Source organism: Genypterus blacodes, unplaced genomic scaffold (genome assembly GCF_046128005.1).
Source record: "Genypterus blacodes isolate CSIRO-AG114 ecotype Tasmania unplaced genomic scaffold, CSIRO-AGI_Gbla_v1 ptg000053l_1, whole genome shotgun sequence".
NCBI lineage: Eukaryota > Metazoa > Chordata > Actinopteri > Ophidiiformes > Ophidiidae > Genypterus > Genypterus blacodes.
The window spans coordinates 233,080-260,644 of record NW_027466865.1 but is presented as its reverse complement, the minus strand read 5'-3'; the positions used below and the strand labels follow the sequence as shown (position 1 = coordinate 260,644).

At 49.7% G+C, this 27,565-nt stretch overlaps 1 protein-coding gene across 1 annotated transcript; it reads left to right on the top strand.

The window, feature by feature from the left end:
• The first annotated feature begins 48 nt into the window (after window positions 1–48).
• kat6a (K(lysine) acetyltransferase 6A) lies at window positions 49–27,565 on the top strand. Its single transcript, XM_076150699.1, has 17 exons — window positions 49–190; window positions 1,578–2,977; window positions 11,366–11,474; window positions 12,320–12,435; window positions 13,134–13,215; window positions 13,443–13,557; window positions 14,269–14,582; window positions 14,795–14,907; window positions 16,243–16,358; window positions 16,560–16,701; window positions 17,480–17,641; window positions 18,634–18,727; window positions 18,948–19,179; window positions 19,326–19,530; window positions 19,655–20,353; window positions 21,428–21,689; window positions 21,804–27,565. The coding sequence occupies exons 2-17, from the start codon at window positions 2,276–2,278 to the stop codon at window positions 25,235–25,237; spliced, it is 6,897 nt and encodes a 2,298-aa protein (XP_076006814.1). The 5' UTR covers window positions 49–190; window positions 1,578–2,275; the 3' UTR covers window positions 25,238–27,565.

Below are 27,565 nucleotides of genomic sequence, written 5' to 3'. Positions count from 1 at the left end.
GCAGACGCTCCCTTGGTCCATGCCTGACGGTTCAGTGTTCCCCCCTCCCCCACCAGCCGTGCTCCTGTTTCACTCAAAGATGGCGGCGGCTCTGGAGCCTCTAGTCTCTGGCTGCATTTTAAGGCTTGTTGTTGTCTCCGTTTCGCACGGTTTTGGCACCTTCTCTACGGCGGCTCGACACGAAATTCCGGTGAGTAGCAGCGGAAGCCGGATGGGGTGAATGAGATTTTTCGCACGGCCTGCTCTACCCGAGCTTCCCTCCGAAACCAGAACCGGACCAGCTCAGGCTTTCAGGGGAACCGCGAGAGGTAGAGGGAGCGCGGGGTACGGAGGGATGGCGAACGCGGAGGTGGGGTGGGGGGCTCGGAGGGGGGACGCTGAGGCCTAGCTCCTCCGCTCCAACGGCCTTGTCTTCGCCGCACCGCAGGCTGTAGCGGTACGTGGGAGGGCGGTTGGTGGAGGGAGGAAGTCAGCGAGGTGGGGAACGCTTGTGCGAGCGCGTCTGAGCGGGCAGGGACCTGCCAGCAACACCGCGGGCTGAGCGGGAGGCCGCGGAACATGTAACACGACAGAATTTGCACCTATGATATCTTAATTTTTGCACTTGCCCATTAGCCGAGATGGCCGTCTGCAACTTGCATTGTGCCTTCGCAAGGCCGCGGTCTAACCGTGAATATTTGAATGACTTTGAAAATGAGATTGTTGGCCGTGGTAGTTGTGGTGTGGCGGCTGCTAGCGCTGGAAACATCGGCCGAGGAGGAAACGTAGCCGCGGTTCTTTACCTAAGCGCAGGCTAGTTGGTGCTGTTTACGTCCCGGTAACATTGTCGTAATGCTAGCTCGCTGGCTAGCCGCTCACACTAGCGTGCTTAACAACAGCAGTTACCGGGAAGCTTGTTGTGAGATATTTGTCTGTTTGGTGCGTTGGTGAGAGTAAATATCAGCTCAAGACACATTGTGGCGATGCGGCGAGGGACGCGGCTGGGCTTTTTAGTTAGCACCTCGGCTAATGTTTGCTAACAGTCTGTGTTTTGACTGCATTGTGTTTATGTTAGCGAGCCCCCCTGGCTAACAGTCCCACTGCTAGTGCCTTTTTGTGGGGTAGATCTCGCACTCGTGCTCGTTTATTTACATCGCGGTGCGACATGTTCCTCTGCGCAGCTCTGTCCGGCCAGAGTTTGTAGACACTTCGGTGATGCTGGTTTTGTATCTCTGCCTCTGTTGTGATGCTGCCAGTGGCATCACTGAAACCAGAGAGCTGCGAGGCTGTTTGTAATTTGATTTGAAAGATGTGTAGAGTTAAAAGGTAACAGTTAAGTGATTGATCCGTTTCCTTATTTTCCTAATGTTTAGTTTTGTGAGTAGTGCATTACCGAGCCTGCTGGAGCCTCCTGGAGGCAAGCATGGCTTTGTTTATGTGTTCTGGTGAGGTGAGCCAGGGTAGTTTGAGGTCTTTGGGTGAATTAGTCTCTAACTTTCCTGCTCTGCTTTTACTTGCCTATCTAATAAATACATGTATGCACTATATTAAGATTTTTTTGATCTCTGACACTGTTATTTTCTTTTTCTTCTCTCTAGGGTGTGTTGGCTACTGAAGTGCAATGGGCATAAATGTGATCGGGCCTGGCTACTCCCTGGGGTGAGATATCTCTTCCGTCTCTGAACTGAGAAGCCCATACTGCTGAAACAGCAAACGACGAAGACGAGGGACAGTGGATATTGGTCATGAAATCTTCATTTTTGTGAACATTTTTACTCCACCACCAAAACCTCCATCGTTTGAAACACTACTTTCCCCTCAGAGAGACCATGGTCATGTTTCACAAGTCGCATTGAGACCTGGCTCGCTTGCCAATGACTGTAAACTGACTGAACAGGTTTAAGTGTGTGAATTTTTTTTTCAACGGTGGCGTGGATTGCGGTTTTGTGGCTAATAGACCGATTACTTCAATCGACTCCTTGCTGTCCCCCAGGAAACGTCACCTGGCTGGGAGTGGGTGCAAGGTGTACCAGATTTTATTGGGTGGAGGGTTGGCTCAGGGGGTTTATGCTATGGTCAGCTGCTCTTTACCGTGCTGCTCATACTCAGGTTCTGAGGGAATCTCCGTGCGGCCCCAGGACAAAGGATAGACAGCAGGTAGAGGGCAAGGAGGAGGAGAAGAAAGAGGAGGAGGCGGCGCTACGGCGCAGGCCAGGACTTTTCTTGGCCTACAGTCCCTGTGTTTTATAAGTGTGGTTGCTGTGGTAAGGCTACCACATCCTCCTAGACCACAACCATGGTGAAGTTGGCCAACCCCATGTACACCCAATGGATCCTCGAGGCCATTCACAAGATAAAGAAGCAGAAGCAACGGCCGTCAGAGGAACGCATCTGCAATGCAGTGTCCATGTCCCATGGTTTGGACCGCAAAACTATTCTGGAGCAGTTGGAGCTCAGTGTTAAGGATGGTACCATCCTTAAAGTCACCAACAAAGGTCTTAACTCCTACAAGGACCCTGACAACCCTGGGCGGGTCATACTGCCTAAACCCCGTAGTGGTGGCAGCTCAGGAGGTAGTGGGGGTGGAGGTGGAGGTAGCAGCAGCAGTGGCGGCGGCGGCGGCGGTGGCGGCGGTGGTGGTAGCAGCTCACACTCCAGTTCAGGGAAGAGGCCAGGACTGGACTGGAACAAGTTGATCAAGCGTGCACTGGAGGGGCTGCACGAATCTGGCGGCTCCAGCTTAAAGAACATTGAGCGCTTCCTCAAGTGCCAGGCTGACGTAGCAGCCTATTTGTCGGGGAGCGGCTCCATGGGCCCTGGCCTCTTCCACCAGCAGCTGAGGGTGGCTCTGAAAAGGGCCGTGGCCCATGGGCGCGTGGCTAAACAGGGCCCGCTTTTCCAACTAGTCAGCCGCAGCACAACCCTGGATGATGGGACCGGGACTGTGTCGCTGGAATCACTGCCACCTGTTCGTCTGCTGCCTCATGAGAAAGACAAGGTAATATCTGCACATGCAAACACCATAAACAAGTACAATCATGTATCCATACACCTCAAACACAAACATACAGTGAGTAAAGGGAAAGCCATGAAGTGACACACATGATGATATTTCTTTAGCATCTCTGTGTTGGTGTGTGTGTGACTTTTAAAATTCAGATCTTTCCACATGGTTCATTAATTGATTTTGAGTCCATTGCTGATGATGTGAGCAGTGCTGAAGAAGATCAAGCTCTTGATAACAGGAGTTTGTATCATCCCAAAAACTTTAAGTCTTGCAAACAAATTCAAAGTAGGATAAGAAAGTGTAAAGTAACCTGACCCTGACCTGAGAGACTCACTCTGCCTGAAGGTGCATTTGTTTCTTTTCAATTGTTTGGTCTCTTTGCCAGCCACGTCACTCATTGTGCTTGAATATTAGCTGTTGCACACTAAGAAATGCTTCTGACATTGTCCCTGCAATTTCCCTGCGTGTTAATGTCGATCATGATGTGCAAAGCTGTAATTACTACATAATAATAAGGGTTTGACTGTGCATTTGTATGGTGCCAGGCTTCTAGCGGTACATGGAGTTTAGTGGTTTGGATTTTGCAAAGTTATCTTAGAGAAAACTCAGAAGAACTGGACAGCAGATGTAAGATGAGGCAGATGTGTCCTTGAGGCATCTTTCACTAAATCAAATCTTACCACTTTGTGTTTAACATGTAATAGAGGCTTTTCATTTGGAAGGTCAGGGGCCAGTTGTTCAGGACGTGTTGCAAAGAGACCAGTATATCATCATAACATTGCTCAGGTCCCAGCTATGTTTGCTGTGGTCCACACGAGCGCTGCCAGAGTGTTGAGAGTTTGGTGGTTGGCGGTCCAATTTTGAGCTGAGGTGGAGATAAGGGAGGAGAGTCATGTGGCTCCCAGCCTCCTGCAGGGAATGTGGACCAGCTGCAGGGCTGTTCCCTAACAGCAGATGTAAGGAAGAAAGGGGGGGGGGGGGGGGGATAAAGAGAGGAAGAGAAAGAAGGGGAGGAGAGAGATGGTCTGTACTGGTGCCAGAGGAAGAGGCCTGGATGACGCAAGCTACAGGCTTCTAAGCAGAGAGGGAGGCAGAGACACAGAGGGGGAAGAAAGCGAGAGAGAGAATGAGTTGGAGAAACAGGGAGAGGCAGACATGCAGGCGACAGAGGAGAGAGGGAACACACCCACTTTTGTAACCTGATCAGACGGCAGCCGGCTGCTAACCTCTGCTGCTGAGTGGAAGGGACATGCACACACACACACAAGAGAGAGAGAGAGGAACACAGATGACACTTGCCCCCTCACACACTCAAGACATGAAGTCACAGTGCATTCTAACAGTGAATCACACGCATACATAACGATGCTCCCACCTGACACACGTGTCATCGTGCACCCTACTGCATTAACTCAGACATGCACACACACTCAAACAACCATTTAGTAAGTATGCCTGCTGGTGCTGTGCACTGGTATCTGCCCATGTGATCCTTCATCAGGCCATATGCCATATCTCTCCACTAAGCAAATGTTGCCGAAACAATGTTTTGGCCGTCTTCTGGTATAATATGGCATCATGTATGGCTGTGGGCTCTGTCTGTGTAGCCATAGAAGCTCACTGTAAACACACACGCACACACGCACACGCACGCACGCACGCACGCACGCACACACATAGAGTTGGATTAGCCTAGAAGAGCAGACTAGAGTCACATGGGGTCTGCCTAACACACTGACCTGCTTGGCTGCAGATGGTTCACCTCTTAAGTCAGCCAGAGCCGACCTCCCCCTCTCTGACTCAGCTCCTGATCAGCCTCCTCTCCTGGGCCACGCTGCAAAACCAAACAAAGGCACCACCAACTTGTCACACACACACCATCTTAATGTTAAAGTAATGCTTGTTGAATTTACTATTTGCTATTACAATCAAGTTGTTGACTGCTACTGAAGCACCGGAGTGAAGCAAACTGAACTTTGTAAAGGTGATGCCAGTTGAAATGCCTCCGTGTCACATCTGTAAAAGACTTCATCGTTCTGGGAACATGAAATATAGTCATGAGTTTTTGTAGCCTGTGAGGCTGCGTATCAGGTCACAGGCGGCTGAGGTGGGTGCTGTCGGTGTGCTTTTGGCGCTTGGTTTCTCACTGTGTGTGTGAGCAGCTAGAAAGCGCTAGGAACTATGTGCATTAAGAGAGATGTGCATCGCACAATCACTTTTCTCCATTTTCCTATTTCTCCCCTGGCTCATCACTGCCATATTGCCCCACATGATTGCTGGTAGTTATGATTTCCAAAGGAAAAGAAGAGAGGGAGTGAGTGAAAGAGTGTGTGTGTGTGTGTGTGTGTGTGTGTGTTAGTGAGTGATGGTGGAGGGGAGGAAAATCAAAACAAATGGCCGAGCACTGGCTTTGACCCCATTTGTGGGGAGATTTGTATACTCAACAGCTCGATGTTTGTGTCAGAGCGCTCCATTCAAACGGGATCCCAGGACCTATTTCTCTCCCCCTCTCTGTCTCCCCCCTCTCACCCTAATAGGGTGCCATTGCCAGGTCATGAATGGGGGAGTTGAATGGGGGAGAGAAGTCAACCAGGGGTCACAGATATATAGATGGCAAACCTCATTGCCTCCCTGAGCGCCTGTTAGAAGTATGAGGCTATGGCCATTAGGTGGGATGGGCCTGACGCTGAGCCTTTGTGTGTATCTGTGTGCGTATATAGTGTATATAAACGTGCGTGCCATGTTTCCCTCATCATAATAGGCCAGCGCAATCTCCCTGCCCTTCGGTTGCCCTTTCCTCAACAGCTGGAGCAGGGTGAACCAGAGTTCTCCATGCTGATGTGCAGTGTCACGGCGAGGACGTGTGAAAAAAGGAACCCGCCAACAACACACACACACACACACACACACACACGCACATGTGCTGCACTCTGCTTGTACACGGCGTTACGTTGTGGTGATTTCCCTCCAAATGTCCCACTGACCCCTTAACCGCCAATGCCAGCAGGTTAATGGCTCTTTCCCCTGAAGTGGTAATTGTGCTACTCCGTTAGTCTTTGCTTATTATGAAGTATTATGAATCTATTTACCCCGACTCGTTTGTTCTACTTCCCCCGTATTGGACTGACCCCCTTCTGTCTCCTTAACACCACACACATCACTCCTGCCTGTGTTTGCTCAAGGTGAAGACATCATGTATTGTAACTCGGAGGTCCATGAATACGTAATGCGCCCAGACATCGATTATATGCCTCAGGTTCAGCCTCTCTCTTCTTCTCTCTCTCTCTCTTCATCTCTGTCAGTCTGTCCCTCTAGTCCTGCATCATTTAATGTTGTCACGGGTGGGGGGGGCGGACGGCAGGAAATATTCTCACGGGTTATTGTCACTGCGCTGAATGCTGGGAAATGATTTAATTGTCTTCAAGACACGAAGGTGGACATGATGGAATGTCCTCACCTGTGTCTGTTGTTGACTGTCCTCTGCTCTGCATGGTGTGTGTGTGTGTGTGTGTGTGTGTGTGTGGTAATAGACTGAATCTACAACTACATGGTCTACATATTTGTGTTATTTACTCATATACCATTTGACCGCTCATGTTGTTGTGTTGGAATGCGGAGTAGCAGCCAGCTCCGGCTCCACAGTTACGTGAATGGTGTTTGGCAGGGGGAGTGTAGCTACGAGGCCAGTGTGTGTGTGTTTGTGGCAAAACCTCACGAGCACCCAAATAGAGAGAGCGTGGCGAGCAGAGCAGTTGTGGTGGCGACGGTTGGAGTGCGTCTAGCCCCGGGCCACCTCATACGGCCGCTTAGCCGAGCGCTCGCCGCCTGACCCGCCTCCTAATGGAAGGCTGCACTTGGCTGCAGCGAGGGCGCCTCGGCACGATGGGAGGCCTTGCACCGCCTGCTGTAAAGGCCACTGCAAAATGTAGACAGAAGGGGGCGGGTCATGTCAAACGCCATTTCCAGTCTGCGCGGGCTACATGGGGGACGCTGGAGTGAAATGCTGCCTGCCCCAAACTCATCCGTTACTTAGAGCAGCATGCGCCCTCGTTTGTGTGCTCTCACTTTGCGTTGTGGGAGGACGCCGTCCCGTGGTATATGTGGTGACGGGTGTGCAAGTGCCGAGAGCTTCCAATGACGTCTGTGGTTGCATGTGTGTGCTGCCACGGCATGTCCTGTAACGGTGATCAATGAGTTTGTGTTGGGGATTGGGTTGAGTATAGGGGAAGTGTGTGTGTGTGTGTGTGTGGCCTCCCATGTTAATGAGATCCTTGACTTGAGACAAGGACAACATTTCCCCTTTCTTTCTTTTTTTCTTTCATTCCCTTTGACACTTTACCTCCTTCACTTATCTTTATCCTTTTGTCCTTTCTCGGCTGTTTCCTATTTTCCCTCCTCCACCTCCTCTCTCTGCTCTTACTCTGTCCCTGGACAAACCGCGGCTGGTTGTGTAAGAGGAAAACAGGGCCACGGCTGGTCCTCCTCTCCAGCTTGTTATCTGCTCGTGCAAGGCTTCTGCCAAAGTGTGTCGCGGCAAATATTCATTTCAGCCATTTGAAAAGGGAAATGACCCTGAAAAACAGGTTCACGCCGTTCAGCACACAGCCTGTTTGCAGATGTTTTGCAACAGCCTAACAAAATGTGTCGTTCAGTGTGTTTAGTCAGGGCAAAGCGACTTTGTTTTGTCTGTTGACACGAGCTTGTCACTTGCGGGACATGTTCGTATTGACTTCCATTTCGTATTGTAATGTATCGTTCCAATTTCAAGTCTGTCCAGCGGGCTGGTTGTCGCTGCAAGGCGTGTCTGTGTGGCTCCGACCGTTCCCGAATCCTGTTTCTACACACACACGAGCGCACACCTCAAGGCACACACGGGCCTTAAAATAGCTTGCGCGCACACGCACGCACGAGCACAAACTTCCAAGTCAAATGTCAGCCGTGACACTAAACACAAATACTCCATGTAAAAAATTCTAGGGCGGCAATGGCGTGAGCGGCGTCCTCGCAGCCAGAGCTGGCAGCGGGAGGGAAAGCTGAAAGAGGCAGGAAGAATAACTCTCAGGAGGAATTCCAGGATTGTGTTTCACCCGCTCCAATATCCCCGTCATAGAGGGGGAGGATTAGCTTTTCAGTTTTTAGTATCTGCTGGGGATTAATTTACAGCGGCAGTAACTAAAGCCACACTGTAATGTGCACGTCTCTATATACAAGGTGTGTGTGTGTGTGCGTGAGTGTGGAAGTCGACTCCTGCCCGCCCGCCCACCTGCCCGCCCGCTCTCTCTGCTTGTGTTTGCCCAAGCACGTAGAGGGAGGGAGAGGGAGAGAGAGCGGTTGACCTCCTCCGGCAAGGAAGGAGTTAAGTGTCAGGAGTGATTGAGGTGTTGGTCGCACGCGGGGTGACTCAGAGAGCCGCCGCTACACATTCTCCTCCTCCTTCTCCTGTACGCCGTCCGTTTCCTCCCCGGATTCTCATTTCTATCCCCCCTTGTCTTCCCATTCAGTGCTTTCATATTCTGCCCCATCTCTCCTCCTCTTTCTCTCTGTGATTCCTTGCTCCCGCTCTTCTGCAGCGACTGTCGTTCTGTTGATCCCAATGTTAATGGGCCGCACGCTTTCAGCTCATGTGGAGATTGTTAATGTTTCAAACCGTTTGGTACGAAGCCGTGTGCGATCTGCAGGATGTTTACAAATGCGAATGTTTTCACTCATTAGGAGCCGGTGCTTGCGCGTTGTTGCTATGCACCCTGGATGTCTCGGCTTATCTGCCTCTCGCTCCCGCTCTCCTCTCCTCTCCTCCTCCCCTCAGCCCTCCTCTCTGTTTACCTCTCTCCACTCACTCCTCCTTCTCTCACTCTGTACCTTTTGTTTCTCTCTGTGTGTGTGTGTGTGTGTGTGTGTGTGTGTGTGTGTGTGTGTGTGTCCTTGTTGGAAGTAGCCTGAATCGCGAGGAAATGAACCCAATAAATCAAGTTCTGGTCCCCGTCTCCTCCCTGCCAGGGCCTGCTCTGCTCTCTGCAGCCACGCCACATTTACACCGCCGGGCTGCAGAGAACAACGCAAGTTTGTCCATTATCGTGTCGCGTCTTTGCCTACATAACCGAAGGAGCACACGTTAGGCTCGCCACGGCGTTAACAGCAGCACAAGGGGCAGAAACGAGGCAGAGAACATGTCAATCACTTCCTATGAAATTGTATGTAGAGTTAAAAGATTCAGGGTGGCATTGTGACTTGGAATTGACCGACATTGGTCGAAGCGTAGGAGTCCAAAATGAATACACTGATAACCGACCACCACGGTGTGTCGAGCAGCTGGCTTATGTGGTGAGCTTGTGTGTGTGTGTGTGAGAGGGGGGTCTGGACGCTTAGTGTCTGAACACACTAAACCCCGAAGGACAGCAGACCTACAGGGCGTGCAGATGAACCGTGTGAGTGAGTCTATGAAACATCACAGTTAAACCATCTTCAAAGGTTTTGGAGCCACATTCTGAATAAACACTCGCTCCCTCTGTGTGTATATATGTACACACACACGCGCGTGTGTGTGAGACCAGGTAGTTCAGTTTAGCATCCACTGGCATCGACTAAAGATGGAGGTTGTCGGCAGCCCAGCCTCAAACAAACAGTCGGCGTGGGAGCGTTAACATGAGCAGGGTGACGCTGATGAAGATGATGTTCAGCCTGCAGCGGGATGCGCTCGTTATGGTGGCTGTCATCCAGCGAGGCTCCATTATCTGCTAATAATACAATGGTCATCTTCATCTATATGGATGTCTGCATGTAGGTGTGATTATATGAGGGAGGATCATTACATCATTAGTTCCTCACAAACGGTCCACCATTACCAGTGAAATGAAACGATTGCAGTCAATATTTTGTGAATTCCATCATATTAGACCTACAAAATGATTAAATCTGACTTGGAACGTGGTGTATGGAAGCGTTGATGAGAGTGAATGTTGATATAAATAACTCATTTAAACTCATTCAGCCGTGATGCACTTGTTAAAACACAAATCTTGACACGACGCACATTTGGATTGATTGGACGCTGTGAGGCTGTTGCTTTTCTCAGTGGAGGTTTGGCTCCTCAGCCGTACACACACACATACAAGTGAACAAACCCAAACATATGAGAGGAAGATGACGGGGAGTTATTCTCTCTTTCTCTTCTCTCCTACAGTTCCATACAGGCTCATTTGCTGAAATTGAACTGAAACTGAAAATTTGATATTTGAATTTGTAGAGATTTTTTAACCTGCCGCCCTTAACATATTGTAAGTTAGTTGCAGTCAATAACCATAGCAACAGCTGTTTTGCTATCAGTACGAGATGGCCACCGTCAACTCTCTCGCACACACTTCAGCAGTGTCAGATGCCTGTGTGCTTTGGAGTTGAAGCACTCTCTGAATGTGCAAATATGAATAAATGGGAATAAAACACCTCCTTCACTGTAGCTTTGCATATTTGACGTGTCGTCTCAGTATGTTCAGTCTTAAAGCGTCTGTTTAACGTTATCAGGATCCGTTTGTTGACAGTCGACGTGGGTGTGATCAGTGAGAACCTACAGCCAGCGTGTGAAAACCTAAAGTTTTAACTTGACTACAGGTCGTCCTCGCCCTGGTGAACTTGGACACTACTCGGTAGTAAACAGACAATAGATACTGAGGTTTGTAGCTGCAGGCCTTCATCCCCTCAGGACCTAAGGCAGGGACATCTTCCTCACTCTTCCTCTCTCTTCTGTGTTCTTGTCCCCGCTGATCACAGATCCAGACATGTACTGGACACGCAAGCTTGTGTTGTCACTGTGTGTGTGTGTGTGTGTGTGTGTGTGTGTGTGTGTCTGATAATGCCAGTGTATGATTGTTGTGTATCTTCTTTACACACCTGCTGACATGCTGTGTGTATTCTGGGAAACGCGCACACACACTAAAATATTTATGCAAAATGAAATGTCAGGTGGTACGTTTCAGTGCTAAAACGAGGCGCTGCGATGTCGTCAGCCGGTGCAACCAAGGTAACGGCGTGATGGCGTCTGATGGAGCAGCGCAGCAGACGGTGGCGTCACATGATGGCAGCCTCCATCATGACACGGCACATAAATGATACAGTGTGGCTCATGGCAGTAACTCAACTCTGCCGCTCTAAATCATCACAAAAGCGTCGCCTCACAGATCTGCTCTATGTTGTGGTTGTGCACGTCTCAGTGCTTTGTTTGCTTGTTGACACACACACAGCAACAGTGAGTCAACAAGGACATTGGTCGTTGTTTAATTTCTATAATGACACCGTAAGTTGACAGACTCTCCCTCTCTCTCCCCCTCACTCCCTTCCATCACATGTCTGTGTGCCCCCTCCCCTTCCCTCCCCTCCCTCTGGCAGCCGGTGGCAGAACCGATCCCCATCTGCAGCTTCTGTTTGGGGACCAAGGAGCAGAACCGCGATAAGAAGCCCGAGGAGCTTATCTCCTGTGCCGACTGTGGTAATAGTGGTAAGTGTTGCTTGCGTTTGTTGTTATATGAAAATGCTGTTGTTTTAATGCACCTAATTTGATTATTGTTTTCTTTACTTGTTTTGTCAGTTGCACTCATGTACGCGTGGCCCACGTGCTCTCTGTTCTTTGGCCGGCGCACACATTGCGTGCGGGGGGCTCGACCCCAAAGCAGCCAATACGCTCTCTGCAAACTGTAGCCATCGTCCTGTAGTCTGAGCGTAACCTGCCGGGAGTTTGAGAATGAAGTACAGCATGTAAGCATCCATAGGTGTGGGACTCACAACACAGGAAGCTACTGCACTGCTTATCCTGGCTGGGAGCTCTCAGTTGTTCCTTTTAATCTTCATCAGCCTTGCTTTGTTCCTGTTTTGGCTCCGACATATGGGACCAAGCTGAAACAGTTGTAGCCTGGATGCTTTAGTAATTTAGACGCACTGACCCTTAACTTTAAATATTCAGAACAATCCCAGTTTTCTTAAACAATGATGTTTAATCTATCGGGCGGTGCTGGTGGTGTTGCTACAGCCAGACGCTGTGTAGTGAGTGCAGAGCAGAGCTGATGTTCCTCCTCTTTTCTCATTCCTTTTAGTTTCACACTTTGCCGTCTTGTTTGCCTCTCTTCTCTCAGACCAAATGTGAAGCTCTGACAGTTTGTCGTTTAGCATTGAAGAGAGTCTTTCTTGTCAGGTGCGATTCAGCGAGGGCACTTTTATTCCAAAAGGAGCTTCTTTCCTATTCAGCAATGATGCAAGTGGGCCACAGCTGTCAGTCAGCACTCAAACGGAGCGTGTGTGACATTTATTCACTTGTTGGGGGGTGTGCGTGTGCTTTCCTTCCTGCAGGCCACCCGTCCTGTCTGAAATTCTCCCCGGAGCTCACGACGCGAGTCAAGGCGCTGTGGTGGCAGTGCATCGAATGCAAGACCTGCAGCAACTGTCAGGATCAAGGCAAGAACGCGGTGAGTTCATAACGGCGGAGCAGCGCCGTGCGCTGCCGCGCTCTGCTTCAGGACCACAAGAGCTGCTGATGGATGTGCGGCTCTGGGATTAAACCGTTTCACTTTTCACTCTGACTTGATGGCTAATTATCTTCGCCAAGGAAGAGTGTGTGTGTGTGTGTGTTTGTGTGTGTGTGTGTGTGTGTGTGTGTGTGTGAGAGCTAGAGGGTTAACTCGAAAAGTTATTGATGGATCATTAAGACGCTTAGTGAGCCAAGGAATATTATTGTTGATTTAGAAACAGATCTGTATAATAGTTATTAACATTATCCTTAGGCAGTAGACAACCATTTAGACTACTTATCCTGTGTTTACACCAGTTTACCACTAGAATGTAGACAACATTCTCGAACGTGCAGCTGGCCTCCAAACACCAAACCCTGGTGACTGTTGTATCTGGTCAGAAATGCATTTTCACACATAGATGATAATACAAACAGGAGCTGTAGGTTTGTTATCATCAGCAGTAAATACGTTATCAAACTAAATACATTACATACCTATTCATCAACCAGTGTTGGTCACAGTGGCCATGGACGGCTCCACACCTGTTATGTAATTAGGGAATGGTTGGACCAGTGATGTTTATGCTGATGTTTCCCTGTCTTCACTAATGTGACTAAAAGATATATGTTTGTGTGTGTGTGTTGCCTGTACAGGAGAACATGTTGTTCTGTGACTCCTGTGACCGGGGCTTCCACATGGAGTGCTGCGATCCTCCACTCACACGGATGCCAAAAGGTAAAGCAGCAGAATGCCTCCTTGCTGAGCCTGATGTTTGAAGCATAAATCCCTGAAGCCACTCTGGAGTCTTCTCATCCAAATCAAAACAAAGGACCAAATGCTGGAACATTTTATTGCTAATGGGACTCAATATGTCAAACGATTAACTGAATCCCGTCTTGTCTGATACACTCAAGTGTGTGTGTACCTGTGTGTGTGTGAACCTGTGTGTTCTCTGTTCGCAGGCATGTGGATCTGTCAAATCTGCCAGCCCAGGAAAAAGGGAAAAAGGCTCTTACACGAAAAGGCAGCGCAGATCAAGCGACGTTACAACGCACCGTTGGGACGGCCCAAAAACAGGTAAAGACCCGCTGGCGGCTAATGGCGTCTTCCTCCCTGTCAGCATAATGAAGGAGCAGAGCAAGATGCTGCGCGTCAGCTTCATTAGTGTGCAAACGAGCTAACAGCTTCACCTCCAGCATCCACACACACAGAGATGCTGCTCCACTCTCAGGGGTTCGTCTGGCAGAGATCCTTGTTAAGTTTTTGTCTTGGTGCTTCTGCACTTGAATCACATAGAAGCTAGAGTTTAATGCTGAAAGTAATTGTTTGTCCTGTCCATAGACGATGTCGACCACGTGCCCCACTTAATAATAAACACCAAAAAAAAGTTGGTGATAACAGTGGACATAATGGTTGAAATAGGAAATGAATGGACAGATGTGGACAGACCGTAGCAACACGAGGAAGAGCATGACTTTCACTGTCTTCCTCTCTATCTGTGTTGCTCTATCTGCCCTCATGTCTCTTTCATCAGCTGTGTAAATCCAGCAGGTGCACATGTAAGTCTAGAGGCAGAGGAGTTGAGCTCTATCATTTCTGGACTCACACGCACGCACGCATGCACACGCACACGCACACACACACACACACACACACACACACACACACACACACACACACACACACACACACACACACACACACACACACACACACACACACACACACACACACACACACACACACACACACACCCTTTTCTTACCCTCTGTCCTCCCTCATCTGCAGGCCGGGCCGGCCTTTTAAGAAGTTGGGTGGACGCGGTCGGCGGAAGCGCTCGGCCTCTCCACACTCTTCCTCAAGCTCCTCCTGCGAGGGTTACCCTGGCGACGACCGGCGGCTATTCTCCATGCATGATGACGACGAGCTGTCGCAGGGCAGCCTGCGCTTCAACAACAAGACCAAGGGACTCATCGACGCGCTCACCAAGTTTTTCACACCTTCGCCAGAGGGCCGCAAGGCGCGGCAGGAGGTGGTGGACTACTCGCAGCAGTGCCGCATCCGCAAGAAAGCCTGCCGCAAGGACGAAGATGACAGGGGAGGTAAGGAGAAGGGCCCAGGCATCACTCACTCACTCACTCACTCACTCACTCACTCACTCACTCACACACACACTCATGGGGTGGACCACATGGCATTCACCTCAAACGCCACTGATTCAGTTTTATTTTGTCCTACTGAAAGTTTCTTTCTGCAGTAGATTTTTGACGTTGCAAACTTAAACCCGATGTCATCGCTGTCCTTCATTTTCCAGACAATCAGGATGGCAGCGACTGGCGCGATGACGATGACAAGCTGCCCGGACACGAGAACCTGACGGAGAAAGACATTGAACTGTTCAGACACATCCAGGAGCTGGCACTACAGGTACACACACGCAAAATCTCAGTAGATTTTCTGTTGATGGTGTGTCTGTACGATTTGCTTTAATTTCACATTAGTTACCGCCATGTGTGAGGCGCCGGACAGTATAAACTCAAGTCGGATGTCTCAATGATGCCCATAAGGCCGATGGAGGGAAGCTTAAGCAGGGCAGCTCGAGCATTGTAAATTCAGTAAAGCAAAATTAGATTAGGCAGATCAGCGCCTGACGTCACAGCAGATTGACCAGAAGAGTTTCATAGAGCAGAGCGAGAAAACCACATGATGTGATTTAGGGGTGGGGTGACAGGTCAACGTAACCGGCGCACCCGACTACATAAATACGTTAGTTTACATAACCACGCGTCGACGAAAAAATGGGAGATAGTGTGTGTGTATGCTTGGGTGTTTTAATTGAGATTAGATTCAGATTGCAAGTTTTAGTTATACTTGTGTTACTCAAAATGCACTCATTTTATTTTTAATTGTATATTGACATTATTAAAATAAATATAATAAAATTATTTATGTCAATATCTATTGAAGAGGACTTTATGTTGGGCTGCTAAACTTGAGGTTGCACAGTTATTTCTTCTGGAAGTGACTTGAATATCACATTACCTCATGTATGTTGCTGTTGAATGCAGTTTGCACTCGATCACTTTTACTTGAATTGAATAAGCAATATGTTGAATTGTAAAACGGAGAGTATCAGTCAAAACTTGGCTGTTATTTGTGGAATAATGCATTGCATAATCTTTGTTACATTTGTTTGTTTTCAAGAGATGATTGAAGAAAATATTTAGAAAAGTTTGATATTTATTTTGGGGATAATAATTGCTATATTGCATAATGAATACAATCTATAGATTAATGGAAAAAATAATTTGTAGATAAATCGTAAGGTGCAGCCCTAATGTGATTATTAATATGACTATGGAGTATGGGGCATTACTTTGGAGTAAAAATGGGATGGATCTGAATACACTCCTTTACCTACGTCACAGATCTTGTTTTGGTGCTGCGATCGAGAGACAAACTGATTCAATAGTAAAGACAAAACATCAAAACCCTACATGTCGCTGTATTGTCCCTCCCCCACTAATCAAGAGCAAATGAGTGAGGAATGTGTTTGTGTGTGTGTGTGTCAACCATATTCCTCTGCATGTTGTTGGTGTGTTCAGCTATGTGATCTTGCAGGAATTCAATGTTTATGCTGTGCGTGTGTGTGTGTGTGTAGTTTGTTTGCGTGTTCTTTTTCATCTCTGCTTTAGCAAACCTGACCTATCTCTCTCTCTCCCGCTCTCTCTCTCTCTCTCCCTCTCCCCTCTTCCCTCACAGAAAGTGGGCGTGACCGGCCCACCGGACCCTCAGATGCGCTGTCCCTCTGTCATTGAATTCGGCAAGTTTGAGATCCAGACTTGGTATTCATCTCCGTACCCACAGGAATACAGCAGGTGAGGCATCATCTTCTTATTTAAACACAGCAGCCTGATGTGCTGAGTGCTGAAGACGAGGGAGGCTGTTTGATTCTGATTGATCTCAGTCAGTAAACGGTCAAACCTAAAACAACATTCATGTTTAGAGTTCGGTTTGATGTGCACATGTGATGTTTAAACTACCAAACTTCACATGTGCCTCCTCTGGTTCCCCTCCAGACTCCCCAAGCTGTACCTGTGTGAGTTCTGCCTGCGCTACATGAAGAGTCGCAGCATCCTCTACCAGCACATGAAGAAGTGCAACTGGTTCCACCCCCCTGCCAACGAGATCTACAGGAAGGACGACGTCTCTGTATTTGAGGTGGGCGCAGTGATAAGTCAGTGTTTTAAAGAACTCACTTTACAAATCAGTCCTATACCTGATGTACATGTGCTGCTCTTCTCAACCTTTTCTTCCACTAATCAGCCTTTAAATGCCTTTTACTCCGCTGTGGCTGCTGTGTCCACAGTTGGGTGGTGGTTATGTTAGACTGTGTTTGGTTGAAAGGTGGTTCCAATTCAGCTTTCCATTCAGCTGTTATTTTTGTTATTGGATCACACACGTGTACCTAATTAAGTGGCTGCTGAGTGTATAACAGCACAACTGACGGTGGCCTCAGCAATTACCACCCAGCTGAATCAACCCCTCTCTGATAGAGTGGCAACAAAAACCAAATGCTGTCGGCTTGAAGCTTCATTCATGTATTTAAATCACAATACTGTCTTACTCTTATGTACTCGCTTAAGATCATCCCGTTAAGCGGCACCCCTAGTCTGGCGGCGCTGCACCCAGTTTAATTTACTGGATGGCTGTCGATGGCCACTGCAGCTCTCGTTTCTGTCCTCGCTCAGCTGTGGCGCTGGCAGAGGAGACTGGCGAGCTGCCAGCCTGAACCTGCCTCCCTTTCTCTCTGGTTACAGCTCTGTGTTAATCTCCTCCACCCTCTCTATCTGTCAGGGTCTCCTGGGACCGAGTGCAGATCATTGCCTGACACTTGCGTCCACTCTGTCCACCTCCACTCTGTTCTGCAGCTCCCCAGCAGCAGTTTGAAGTCGTTTAAGGAGCTCGCTTGTTAAATTTGGTGTTTTCTCCCTGACAGGTTGATGGCAACGTGAGCACAATCTACTGTCAGAACCTCTGTCTGCTGGCCAAGCTCTTCCTGGACCACAAGACTCTGTACTACGACGTGGAGCCCTTCCTGTTTTACGTCCTGACGCAGAACGACAGCAAAGGCTGCCATCTCGTCGGCTACTTCTCCAAGGTTCGGGCTGCAACCTCACACCTCACAACCTCACGCTTTCCCTCAGGTGTCCCTCATTTGTCAAATTTATTTTCTGAAACTATTTGACGAATATAGTTTGTAGCATTTAAAACAGGTTTTCTATGTGGAAAACGTTACAGAGACAGTTGCACCAATCAGTTCAGGTCTGAAAGAGACACACAATGCAACAACACACTTGAATCATTGGACCGAGTTAGACAAAAACGGAAAACAAAACACATGAAGTGGATGATGGACTTTTTTAAACACCTTTAAACCCTTCTTGTACAGACCTCAGCTGTTTATCGAATACAATATATAGAGGAAAGCTGTTCAAATAATTAAATACATAAATGGACCAAAACAACATTATACATAAACATATTCATACAAATACATTGGCAAGCTGTAACTATGAGATATGAGACACATGTAATCATGGATGTAAATGTATTATGACAAAGCGGTCGACTTTTGTATATTGCAGCTTGAGTTGTAATCGCACAAAGTTCAGCGTGTGAAATAAACCTGAGGAGTGGTTTGGGTAAATGCATTCTAATTAAAGGAAATTGCAGCGTAACAGCAGCAGCAGCAGCCCACACTGCCCAATTCCTCAAGCTCAAATGGCTGTTTTCAGTCCCAGATAAAAAGCCTGATTCTGTGATCCTCTCTGCCCCGCTGCAGTTTGTAGTTGCAGGTGCTCTCATTAATATGCCAAATCGCTGCTAAAACACAGCACTTTAGTAGGGGAATGCGCCATTATCGCCGCCTCTGCTGGATAATGGGACGGTTCTCTGACTCTCTCTCTGTGTGTGTGTGTGTGTGTGTGTGTGTGTGTGTGTGTGTGTGTGTGTGTGTGTGTGTGTGTGTGTGTGTGTGTGTGTGTGTGTGTGTGTGTGTGTGTGTGTGTGTGTGTGTGTGTGTGTGTGTGTGTGTGTGTGTGTGTGTGTGTGTGTGTGTGTGTGTGTGTGTGTGTGTGTGTCCCTCTGCAGGAGAAGCACTGTCAACAGAAATACAACGTATCATGCATCATGATTCTTCCACAGTACCAGCGCAAGGGCTATGGACGCTTCCTCATCGACTTCAGTAAGAGCCCTGAGGCCCCCACACACACACACACACACACACACACACACACACACACCCCTTTATAGCTTATTTAGAACTGTGAAATGACTGTGGTACATAACCATTTACCTCCACTGATAGAAATATCAATAGTGTTACAAAAATAAAACAATGAAAATGTGTGTAATGTTTGTCTGAGCGTCTGTAAGTTGTGGGTTTGTTTCACCTCTGCCTGCAGGCTACTTGTTGTCCAAGCGTGAGGGTCAGCCGGGCTCTCCAGAGAAGCCGCTGTCAGACCTGGGCCGTCTGTCCTACATGGCCTACTGGCGCAGCGTGGTGCTGGAGTGTCTCCACGAGGTCCGTGACCGCCAAGTCACCATACGACACCTCAGCAAGCTGACGGGGATCTGCCCGCAGGACATCACCTCCACCCTGCACAACCTCAACATGCTGGAGCAGCGAGGGGACAGGTCAGACACGTGTATGCCCACCGGCCTTTGCGTGGACATTGTTCACCTTTTTGAAACGATACTGGGCCGTATTTATCACATATATGTGCAGATGCATCCAGACAAACAGACTTAATGCTCCTTTCTTTCTCCTGCTGATTTGTCAGACTGGTGCTGGTGCGACGGGACAAGGTGGTGGACAACCACATGACTCGCCTCAAAGCCCGGCCGCGGCAGCTGGATGTCGACCCCGATAGTCTCCGCTGGACTCCCGTTATTGTTACTAACACGGTGGTTTCCGATGCCGACGGAGATGAAGACGATGACGACGATGAAGATGATGAAGAACCAGAGGAAGACAACCGCAAGGAGGTAAAAGATTATGAGTTTACTGTAATGTGTTTGCTATGAATGGAGATGATGCCTTTATTGCATAGTTGGCCTAATTTTCTTAATTTATTAGTTACTTATTTTTGTTTTGCTTTTTTGTAAACAGATCAAACCAAGTCACAAGATCTCACCACTGTCCTGGAATATGCGCCAAGGAAAGGAGAGGGAGGAAGAAGAGGAGGAGGAAGAGGAGAGAAAATGCTTCCTGGGGTTTCCTATTAGCCAAAGCTCTCCCACTTCGTCTCCTGTCCGCTGTCCCCCAGCCGCCCCAGAACCACCACCGCGACCACTTCCCCCAGCCAATGGAGAACGCAGACCGAGGGGGCGCCCGCCTAAAAACTGGCCGTGGGGAAAGGTGAAGGACAGCCCACGGGTGGGACGGCCTCCTAAGGTGCGGCCAGTAGACGAGGACGATGATCACGAGAGGATAGAGGGACGGAAATCCGCAAACTCATCCAACAGCCCGCCTTCCCTTTTCTCCCTGGATCGACAACCTGAGGCCACAGCAGTTCACCCGCTGGACATGGCCAGGCACCCCTCCATAACAACCCCACGGAGAGGACGACCCCCCAGGAAAAAGAGAGGCCCGAAGCCCAGGCTGAGGGACGGCCCTGGAGACGGGCTGCCCCAGCTCCCCCTTGGCCCCAGGCTCACTGAGCCCCCGCTTGTCAGGAAGAGCTTTAGTGAGAGCAGCGAGGAGGAGGAAGAGGAGGAGGATGATGATGACGACGACGATGACGATGAGGAAAGGAGAACATGCTCCCCACCCATCCTCACCAAACCTGCCATGGGGCTGAAATGCAAGGTACAAACCTAAAGCTGTCCAGATTTAACAAAAGACAAATAATGGCAGAATTTAAAATGCATTTCATATTTACCAAATAACAATAATATTTACAACAGTAATTGTACAGTATATCACCTTTCATAAAATGAGTCCAGCTCAGGAAACAAAACCAACATCTAAAATATATACATACCGTAATTATACTATATATACTATAAGACGCAGAAGCTAAATTGAATGATGTGTACATATATAAGCCGCACTGGACTATAAGCCGCAGTTTTTTTTAATGTTTAATTACCATATGTAAGGGTTCGTGCACAGAGGGGATTGTCGGGAAAGAGGCGGCTGTTTGAGGAAGCTCCCATTTATTAACATTTCAACAAACAAGTTGCATATTTGCATAACGTTTTCAAGTGTTACCATTTAGTGCAATAGTAGCTACAGAACATGTACTATGCTGTGTAAACTGTACTGTATCACATAGCGTTTCAGACACACAAACTTTTCAACTTTCAAACTTAAACGGTGCGCTCCCAGCGCACGTACAGTGATCTACAGCAGATTGAAAACCACTGATCTACATTATAGCCTACAGTAGTACCATAACAAAAAACAAAGCTTACAGCGCTTGACGAGGCAATATCAATTTCCATAATGAGGGTGTCTCACAAACTGTCTCGCTCTCGTAATGTCCGTCTGTCTCGCTGTCGTTCTATCTCTCGTACCATTCGCTGTTCCACTTTTACTTTTGCGCGCTCTTTTCTGGACTGTAACCTGTAAAATCCATAGATTTAGGAATTCGCCTAGTGGCCGTTAGCTGTAAAAATCCATAGATTAGCCGCACCGTTATATAAGCCGCAGGGTCGAAAAATGGGGAAAAAGCCGCGGCTTATAGTCCGAAAATTACGGTAGTTGAAAGTGCTTCACACTGTGGACAGGAAAGCAGTTTAAACAGCGCCAAACATTTAAGATGGAACAGTTACAACAATTACTTGAAATTGAGAAATTGTACAAATAAATCTTAAATTCTACCATAACAATGTAGATTTATCCTATTTGAAATGCTGATTTTCTCCTCTGTCTACACAGAAGAACTTGAGAAAGCGACGCATTCGGCAGCGCAGCCACCCTCACAGCAGCGTGGTGACGGAGACCATTTCTGAGACCACCGAGGTTTTGGACGAACCCTTTGTGGACTCTGACTCGGAGAGGCCCATGCCAAGGCTAGAGGAGGAGACGCCTCTGGCCCACTCGCTCCGCCGCTACCCCCCAGCACGATCAGCCATGCGGCTGCTGGACCCAGCACCCAAAAGGGGTCGGCACTCCAACCTCACAGAGTCAGAGGAAGACGGTGAGTTTTGATGCGGAGATGAAGATGTTATTGTTGCTTTTGGATGTTCGTTTATCACAGAGTAAAGTCCTGTATGCAGCTTTATTTAGGTGATTTGTCCTCTTGTGTCTTCAGATCTAGCGGCTATGCTGAAGCCTGTGGCTGCACTGCCCTCAGCTCCCTCAGAGACGCTCATGGCCGACCCTGATGCACCGGTCAAGAAGAAGAAAGGCTGGCCCAAGGGCAAGAGCCGCAAGCCATTGCACTGGAAGAAACGAGGACCCGGAAGACCACCTGGCAGACCGCCTGGCAGCGGAGCCAACCAGCGAGCGGCTGCCGAGAGCCGGGGCCAGGCAGGTGCCTCTCTTGCCCCCAAAATCAAGATGAAGCCCGGCCGCAAACCCCGGAGTTGGTACCTGCAGCGGGCCCAAGAGGAAGCCCAGAGGCAGGAGGAGGAAAGACGAAGGTTGTTGGAACAGTCTGACAAAGACCCTCTGCAGCAGACGGACGACCGCAGCAACAAGCGAGTCTGCAGGACCAACGCAGAGAGAGAAGCCAAACTGCGGGACTCTGATGAAGAGGATGAGTTTCTCCCAAAGCCTGTGGAACAGAAGGTCCCCAGGAGACGAGGGAGACCACCTAAGAACCCAGCTCTCCGCCAGCCACCGCAGCCTTCCCCCAAACCACCTCCCACATCTGAGCTGGAGGAAGAAGATGAAGAGGAGGAGGAAGAAGAGGAGCCTGAAAGAACCTGGGAAGAAGACAAACCTAGCCGCCCACCATCGCGTCCCCTTCTCTCCCCTTCATCCTCCTCTTCGACCTCAGGGCCCCGGGCCCCACAGTCCCGGCCTCAGGACACGGATATAGGTGACCGGGAAGAAGACGACGATGATGAGGAAAGGGAGGAAGAGGAATGTGGTAGTATGGGCAGTGGCAGTGGCAGCAGCAGCAGGCGAGCGTCAGCCATACCAGGCCCGGGAAGCAGGCGGAGTGAAGACCACGATGCAGACGATGAAGGTGACGGACACTTGGAGGACAAGAGCAACAACAGTAAGAAGCGAAAAAGTCAGGACTCTGAAGATGACGATGAAGATGAAGAAGATGAGGAAGAAGAGCCTGCCTCTCGGACGAGCTCTCCTCCTGTGAAAGAGGAACCTCAGGCAGGAGAAGCTTTTTTAGACGTGAAGAACAACGTGGCCCAGGAATATGTCAGCAAGCAGGAGGAGGAGGAAGAGGAGGAGGAGGCTGAGCAGGAAGTACAGGAGGCCAAGTGTCGACCTTCTTCAGCCGACCCGCAGCAGGAGGAGCGGCGGCGCAGGGAGCAGGAGGAGTCTGCAGCAGCGGCAGCAGCGGTGGAGACAGTCACAGCCATGTCCGTCCCCGCCGAGCCCATGGAGCTCCAGCCTCTGCACCCAGAGGACAAATCTGTCACACTTTTGATGGAACCCCAGCACCCACATCCACACTCCCACCCTCACCAGCACCCAGACTTCAAAGAGGAGCTCGCCCACCATCACCAACACCACCCTCATCACCACTCCAACGAGCTGGACCTGGAGACGGTGCAGGCCGTCCAGTCCCTGACACAGGGGGAAGCCCAGGACGAGGAGCCGGAGCCTCACCACGGGGCGTACCAGGACTGTGAGGAGACACTGGCCGCGTGCCGCAACCTGCAGAGTTACAGCCACACAGGCGAGGCCGAGGAGGAGGCCCTGGCTCTGGTGGAGGAGTGCGGGGCTTCCCAGCACAGCAGCCCTCTCCCCAATCCCCCCATGCCGCCGCTGCCAAGTCAGTCAGTGCGCTCCGTGAACAGCCCGGGACTGTCCTCGGGTATAATGGACACGCCGTCGGCAGGGCAGAGGGGAGGGACGCCTGGACCCACTGGAGCAGGGAGCAGCGGAGGGGGCGGAGTGGGTTACACCCAGATCACTCCAGAGCATCCCAGCTCTCTGTCTGCACCCTCCCAACAGAACATGGAGACGTCGCCAATGATGGACGTGCCGTCTGTGTCGGACCACTCTCAACAGGTGGTGGACAGCGGTTTCAGCGACCTGGGGAGCATCGAGAGCACCACTGAGAACTACGACAACCCCAGCAGCTACGACTCCACCATGGGAGGAGGGGGCAACGGAACAGGGAATGGAGGGGGGATGTCGGCTACTGTTGTGGCAGGAGCTTCCGCAACTTCCTCATCGTCGGCTTCCTCTTCCTCCAGCTCAGCCACACCCTCCTCCACGTCGCAGTCCAACAGCTGCTCTTTCGTGCCGGCCCCCAGCCTCACACCTTCTACGGGAGCTGTGGGATCCCAGCTAGCAATGGGCAGCTGTAGCCTCATTCAACAAACGGGGCCGGGGCCAAACAGTGGACCAGGCCCAACCAACGGAGCCGGCACAGTGCCCCAGCCCCCACCGCCCCCGCCCCCGTCCAACACGCCCGGCTGTGGCATCAAATCGCCCCAGAGCTGTGGAGTGATCGAGAGGCCCCCCAGCACCAACCAGCAGCAGCAGTCACAGAAGAAGGTCCCCCAGCAGCCGGCCCAGCAGCAGCAGGGCCCCAACACCCAGCCTCCGCCCACGGCGCCGCCGCCCCAGCAGCAGCAGCAACAACAGCAACAACAGCAACAACAGCAACAGCAACAACAGCAGCAGCAGCAGCAGCAGCAGCAGTCTCTGTCGCAATGCAGCATGGGAAATGGCTTTGCCTCCACACCCATGATCATGGAGATCCCAGAGAGTGGAGGCGGAGGTGGGGGCCGCACCCTGTATGAGCGCATGGGTCAGGACTTTGGCGCGGGGGGCTACCCTCAGCCCTCAGCCACCTTCAGCCTGGCCAAACTCCAGCAGCTCACAAACACCATCATGGACCCCCACGCCATGTCCTACTCCCACTCGGCCTCCGTCACCTCCTACGCTACAAGTGTCTCTCTGTCCAACCCCGGGCTGGCGCAGTTGGCCCCCTCGCCCCACCCTTCCCTCCCCCAGGGCCAACCCACCATGACGCCACCTCCCAACCTGAGCTCAGGCTCCATGAACCTGGGCTCCCTTCAGCTACAGTGCAACATGCCCACCACCAACATTGGCCTGCCTCCCCCTCCACACACTCAGCGGTTGCAGGGCCAGATGGCGACGGTGAAAGGCCACATCGCCATTCGGTCCAAAGCCACCCAGCAGCTGGCCCCGGCCCCTCACCAGCAGCAGCTGTACGGGCGCAGCTCGGGGGCGGTGGCCATGCAAAGCACGCCGCGCACCCTGGCCGTGCAACGCGGCATGATGCCAAACCTCATGCCCACGCCAGCCGCGTATAACTCAATGAACATGACCCCTCTTAATGCCATGTCGGCTGGCTACCGAATGCCCCAACCAATGATGAACAGTGGTTATCATGGCAACCCCCCTTACATGAATCAGCCGGCCCAGTACCCCATGCAGATGCAGATGGGCATGATGGGAGGGCAGGGTTATCCACAGCAGCCTATGCAGCCCAATCACCATGGCAACATGATGTACACTGGCCCCTCCCATCACAGCTACGCTGGTGTCCCCAAACAGTCGCCTTACATGAGCAGATGAACAGCAGAGAACTTTACTAAGGAGGCACAGGGCCAAACCTGACGCTCGCTGTCGTCTAGACGTCCATTACTGCTACTCACCCTCTCCAGTGCCGCAGCCGGCAGTAGGGAGAGGAGATGGACGCAGAGAGAGGGTCTTTGGGTTTCCTGTTTTTCTATGTTGTCATATTGTCCTTTTGTTTGGGCTGGTCTCCCCTCCCCTCCCAGCTGGCTGTGTATGGGAGCGAGCGCGTCGGGGTCGGGGGCGTACGCGGACCTCGGCCAAGCCGGCTGCTCCAGGCCAGGCCCCTACGGTCCTCTGTGACGCGGTTTTACGCAGGCCCCAGAATCTCCTCCGCCTCTTGATGCACAAGAGGGTCAAAGGAGGAGAGGCAGTTGTGACGAGGAGAAAGATGCACAGAGAAAGACTTAACAGGAGGACCTCGCTTTGACAAACTGCGAATGAAAAAACAATGGTTAACTGATATATTCAACCATGCACACAATCTTTTAATTGATATAGGAAGCCTTACCTTGTAAAAAGAGACAATGGAACATTGTAGGCAGACTCTTCTTTTGTTAAACATAATGCTGAATTGTTTATTTTTGTCGTTACTTTTGTTTATCGTTTTGAAATACTCGTGTGCAGTCCGACCTCTTATATGCTTTGGTCTTTATATGTGTGGCATTCTGGAAAGGTGACACGCCCTCTTGCTCGCTCAGAAATTCCCTGTCAGAAGGCTCTTTTTTAAAAAACATTTAGTTGTAGATCAGCGCAAGACGCCGCGGCGCCTTCTGCGTTTTCCGTGAGGAGTCGAGCTGCTTCCAGCGCCTCTGTCTTACCAAATGGACAGCGTTGTATCACAAACCACAGCAGAGAGTCGTAAGAGACGAGAACGTTACTGACAAATATCAAGTGTCCATATATGAAACAAGTAGCATTATTTTCCAGTTTGCCACCGCTCTGATACGTTTAGATGTAAATATTCTGGTACTTCCCAATATCCAGCAGCACACGCACACACACTCACCAATACACGCCAACACAACACTGGCTAGCTGTCGCCCTCCGGTGGCTAGCTCAGGGAAGTGCAACAATTAAACTGTTGACCACACTCCACTGGCATACAGTGAACAATGTCAGCCTGTTTAGTTTTAGCAGTTTAGGGAATACAGAACAAAAAGGTGGAATTTCCATGTAACTGCTTTAAGGAAAGTCGGCTAACTAGCTGACCTCCCCTCCTTTAGTGTTAATGACCCAAAGAGGTCGAGGAGTCGCTTTTGAAATGGTGTATTCTGTTAAAGCTGGTATTTTTTTATTCTTTAGTTTCTTTCCTGATGGATTCTGCACTCCCATTGGCTAGAGACACGGCGGCGGGAGGTTTGCCTTTGTGAAAGGTGCACCTGAACGCCTGATCTAGTGCGCGGATCTGCCCACGGCCAAGAGGCGCGCTCGTGCGAATGCAGGGTCAGAGAGGCGAGTGAGAGGTTAACGACGGCGTTGAAATGGTCGACCCCGTCGCTCGGTGTACCAGTATTCAAAGTCGAGGGTTTTTCCGTTTCCTTACAGACCTTGCAGACGTTGCATACTTTCAATTTGTGTGTATTTGTTCTGTTCTGTACTCGTTTTTTCGGTTTGTTTCTTTCTGAATTTTATCAGACCGGGCAGCTTTCTTTTATGACACAAGCTGACTCTTTTTGACTTTAGAAAAACCTATTGTAGAGAAAATGTTTTTTCTATAATATAAAAAGGAAATTCTGACATTGATATTGGTACTGTCATTTTTTTCACTTCTGTTTCAGGAAAAAAAACAACATATTTTTTAGCTCGCCTCTTGGGTAATAATTACTAAGAAATTCAAAACGTAAAAAAATTACCACTCACTTTTAGTGACTTTAAGATGCCTTTAACCTCGCCATTCCATCTCATCTCTAGAGTTTTTCTATCTTTGTGTAGTATATTAATGCTATTTTAAAGAAAAGGACAACAAATATCTAAAGGTCACTTGGCATTCTTTTCTTTTTTTACTTGTGTGTGTATAGGATGACTTCCTTACATTTAAGAGGCATGTAAAAATGAGCTCAGTATATTTCTGTCTGTTTATATCGCTTCCCTTTTTGTATCCTTTGTAATTGTACATGTTGCGTTGTATGCTAAGAGAGAGCGCAAAACATGGAGAGGAGCGATGGCTGAGCGCACGGTGACGGTTGATTTGTGATCAGCGGCCTCCACTCTCTATCTGTCCCTGTATGTATCTCCATTTATTCGTTTTTCTTTCTTTCTTAGCAAGTACTTTCAAAGAACTCTGTACATTTTAACATAAAACAAAAATAAATTATGTTGAGCCAT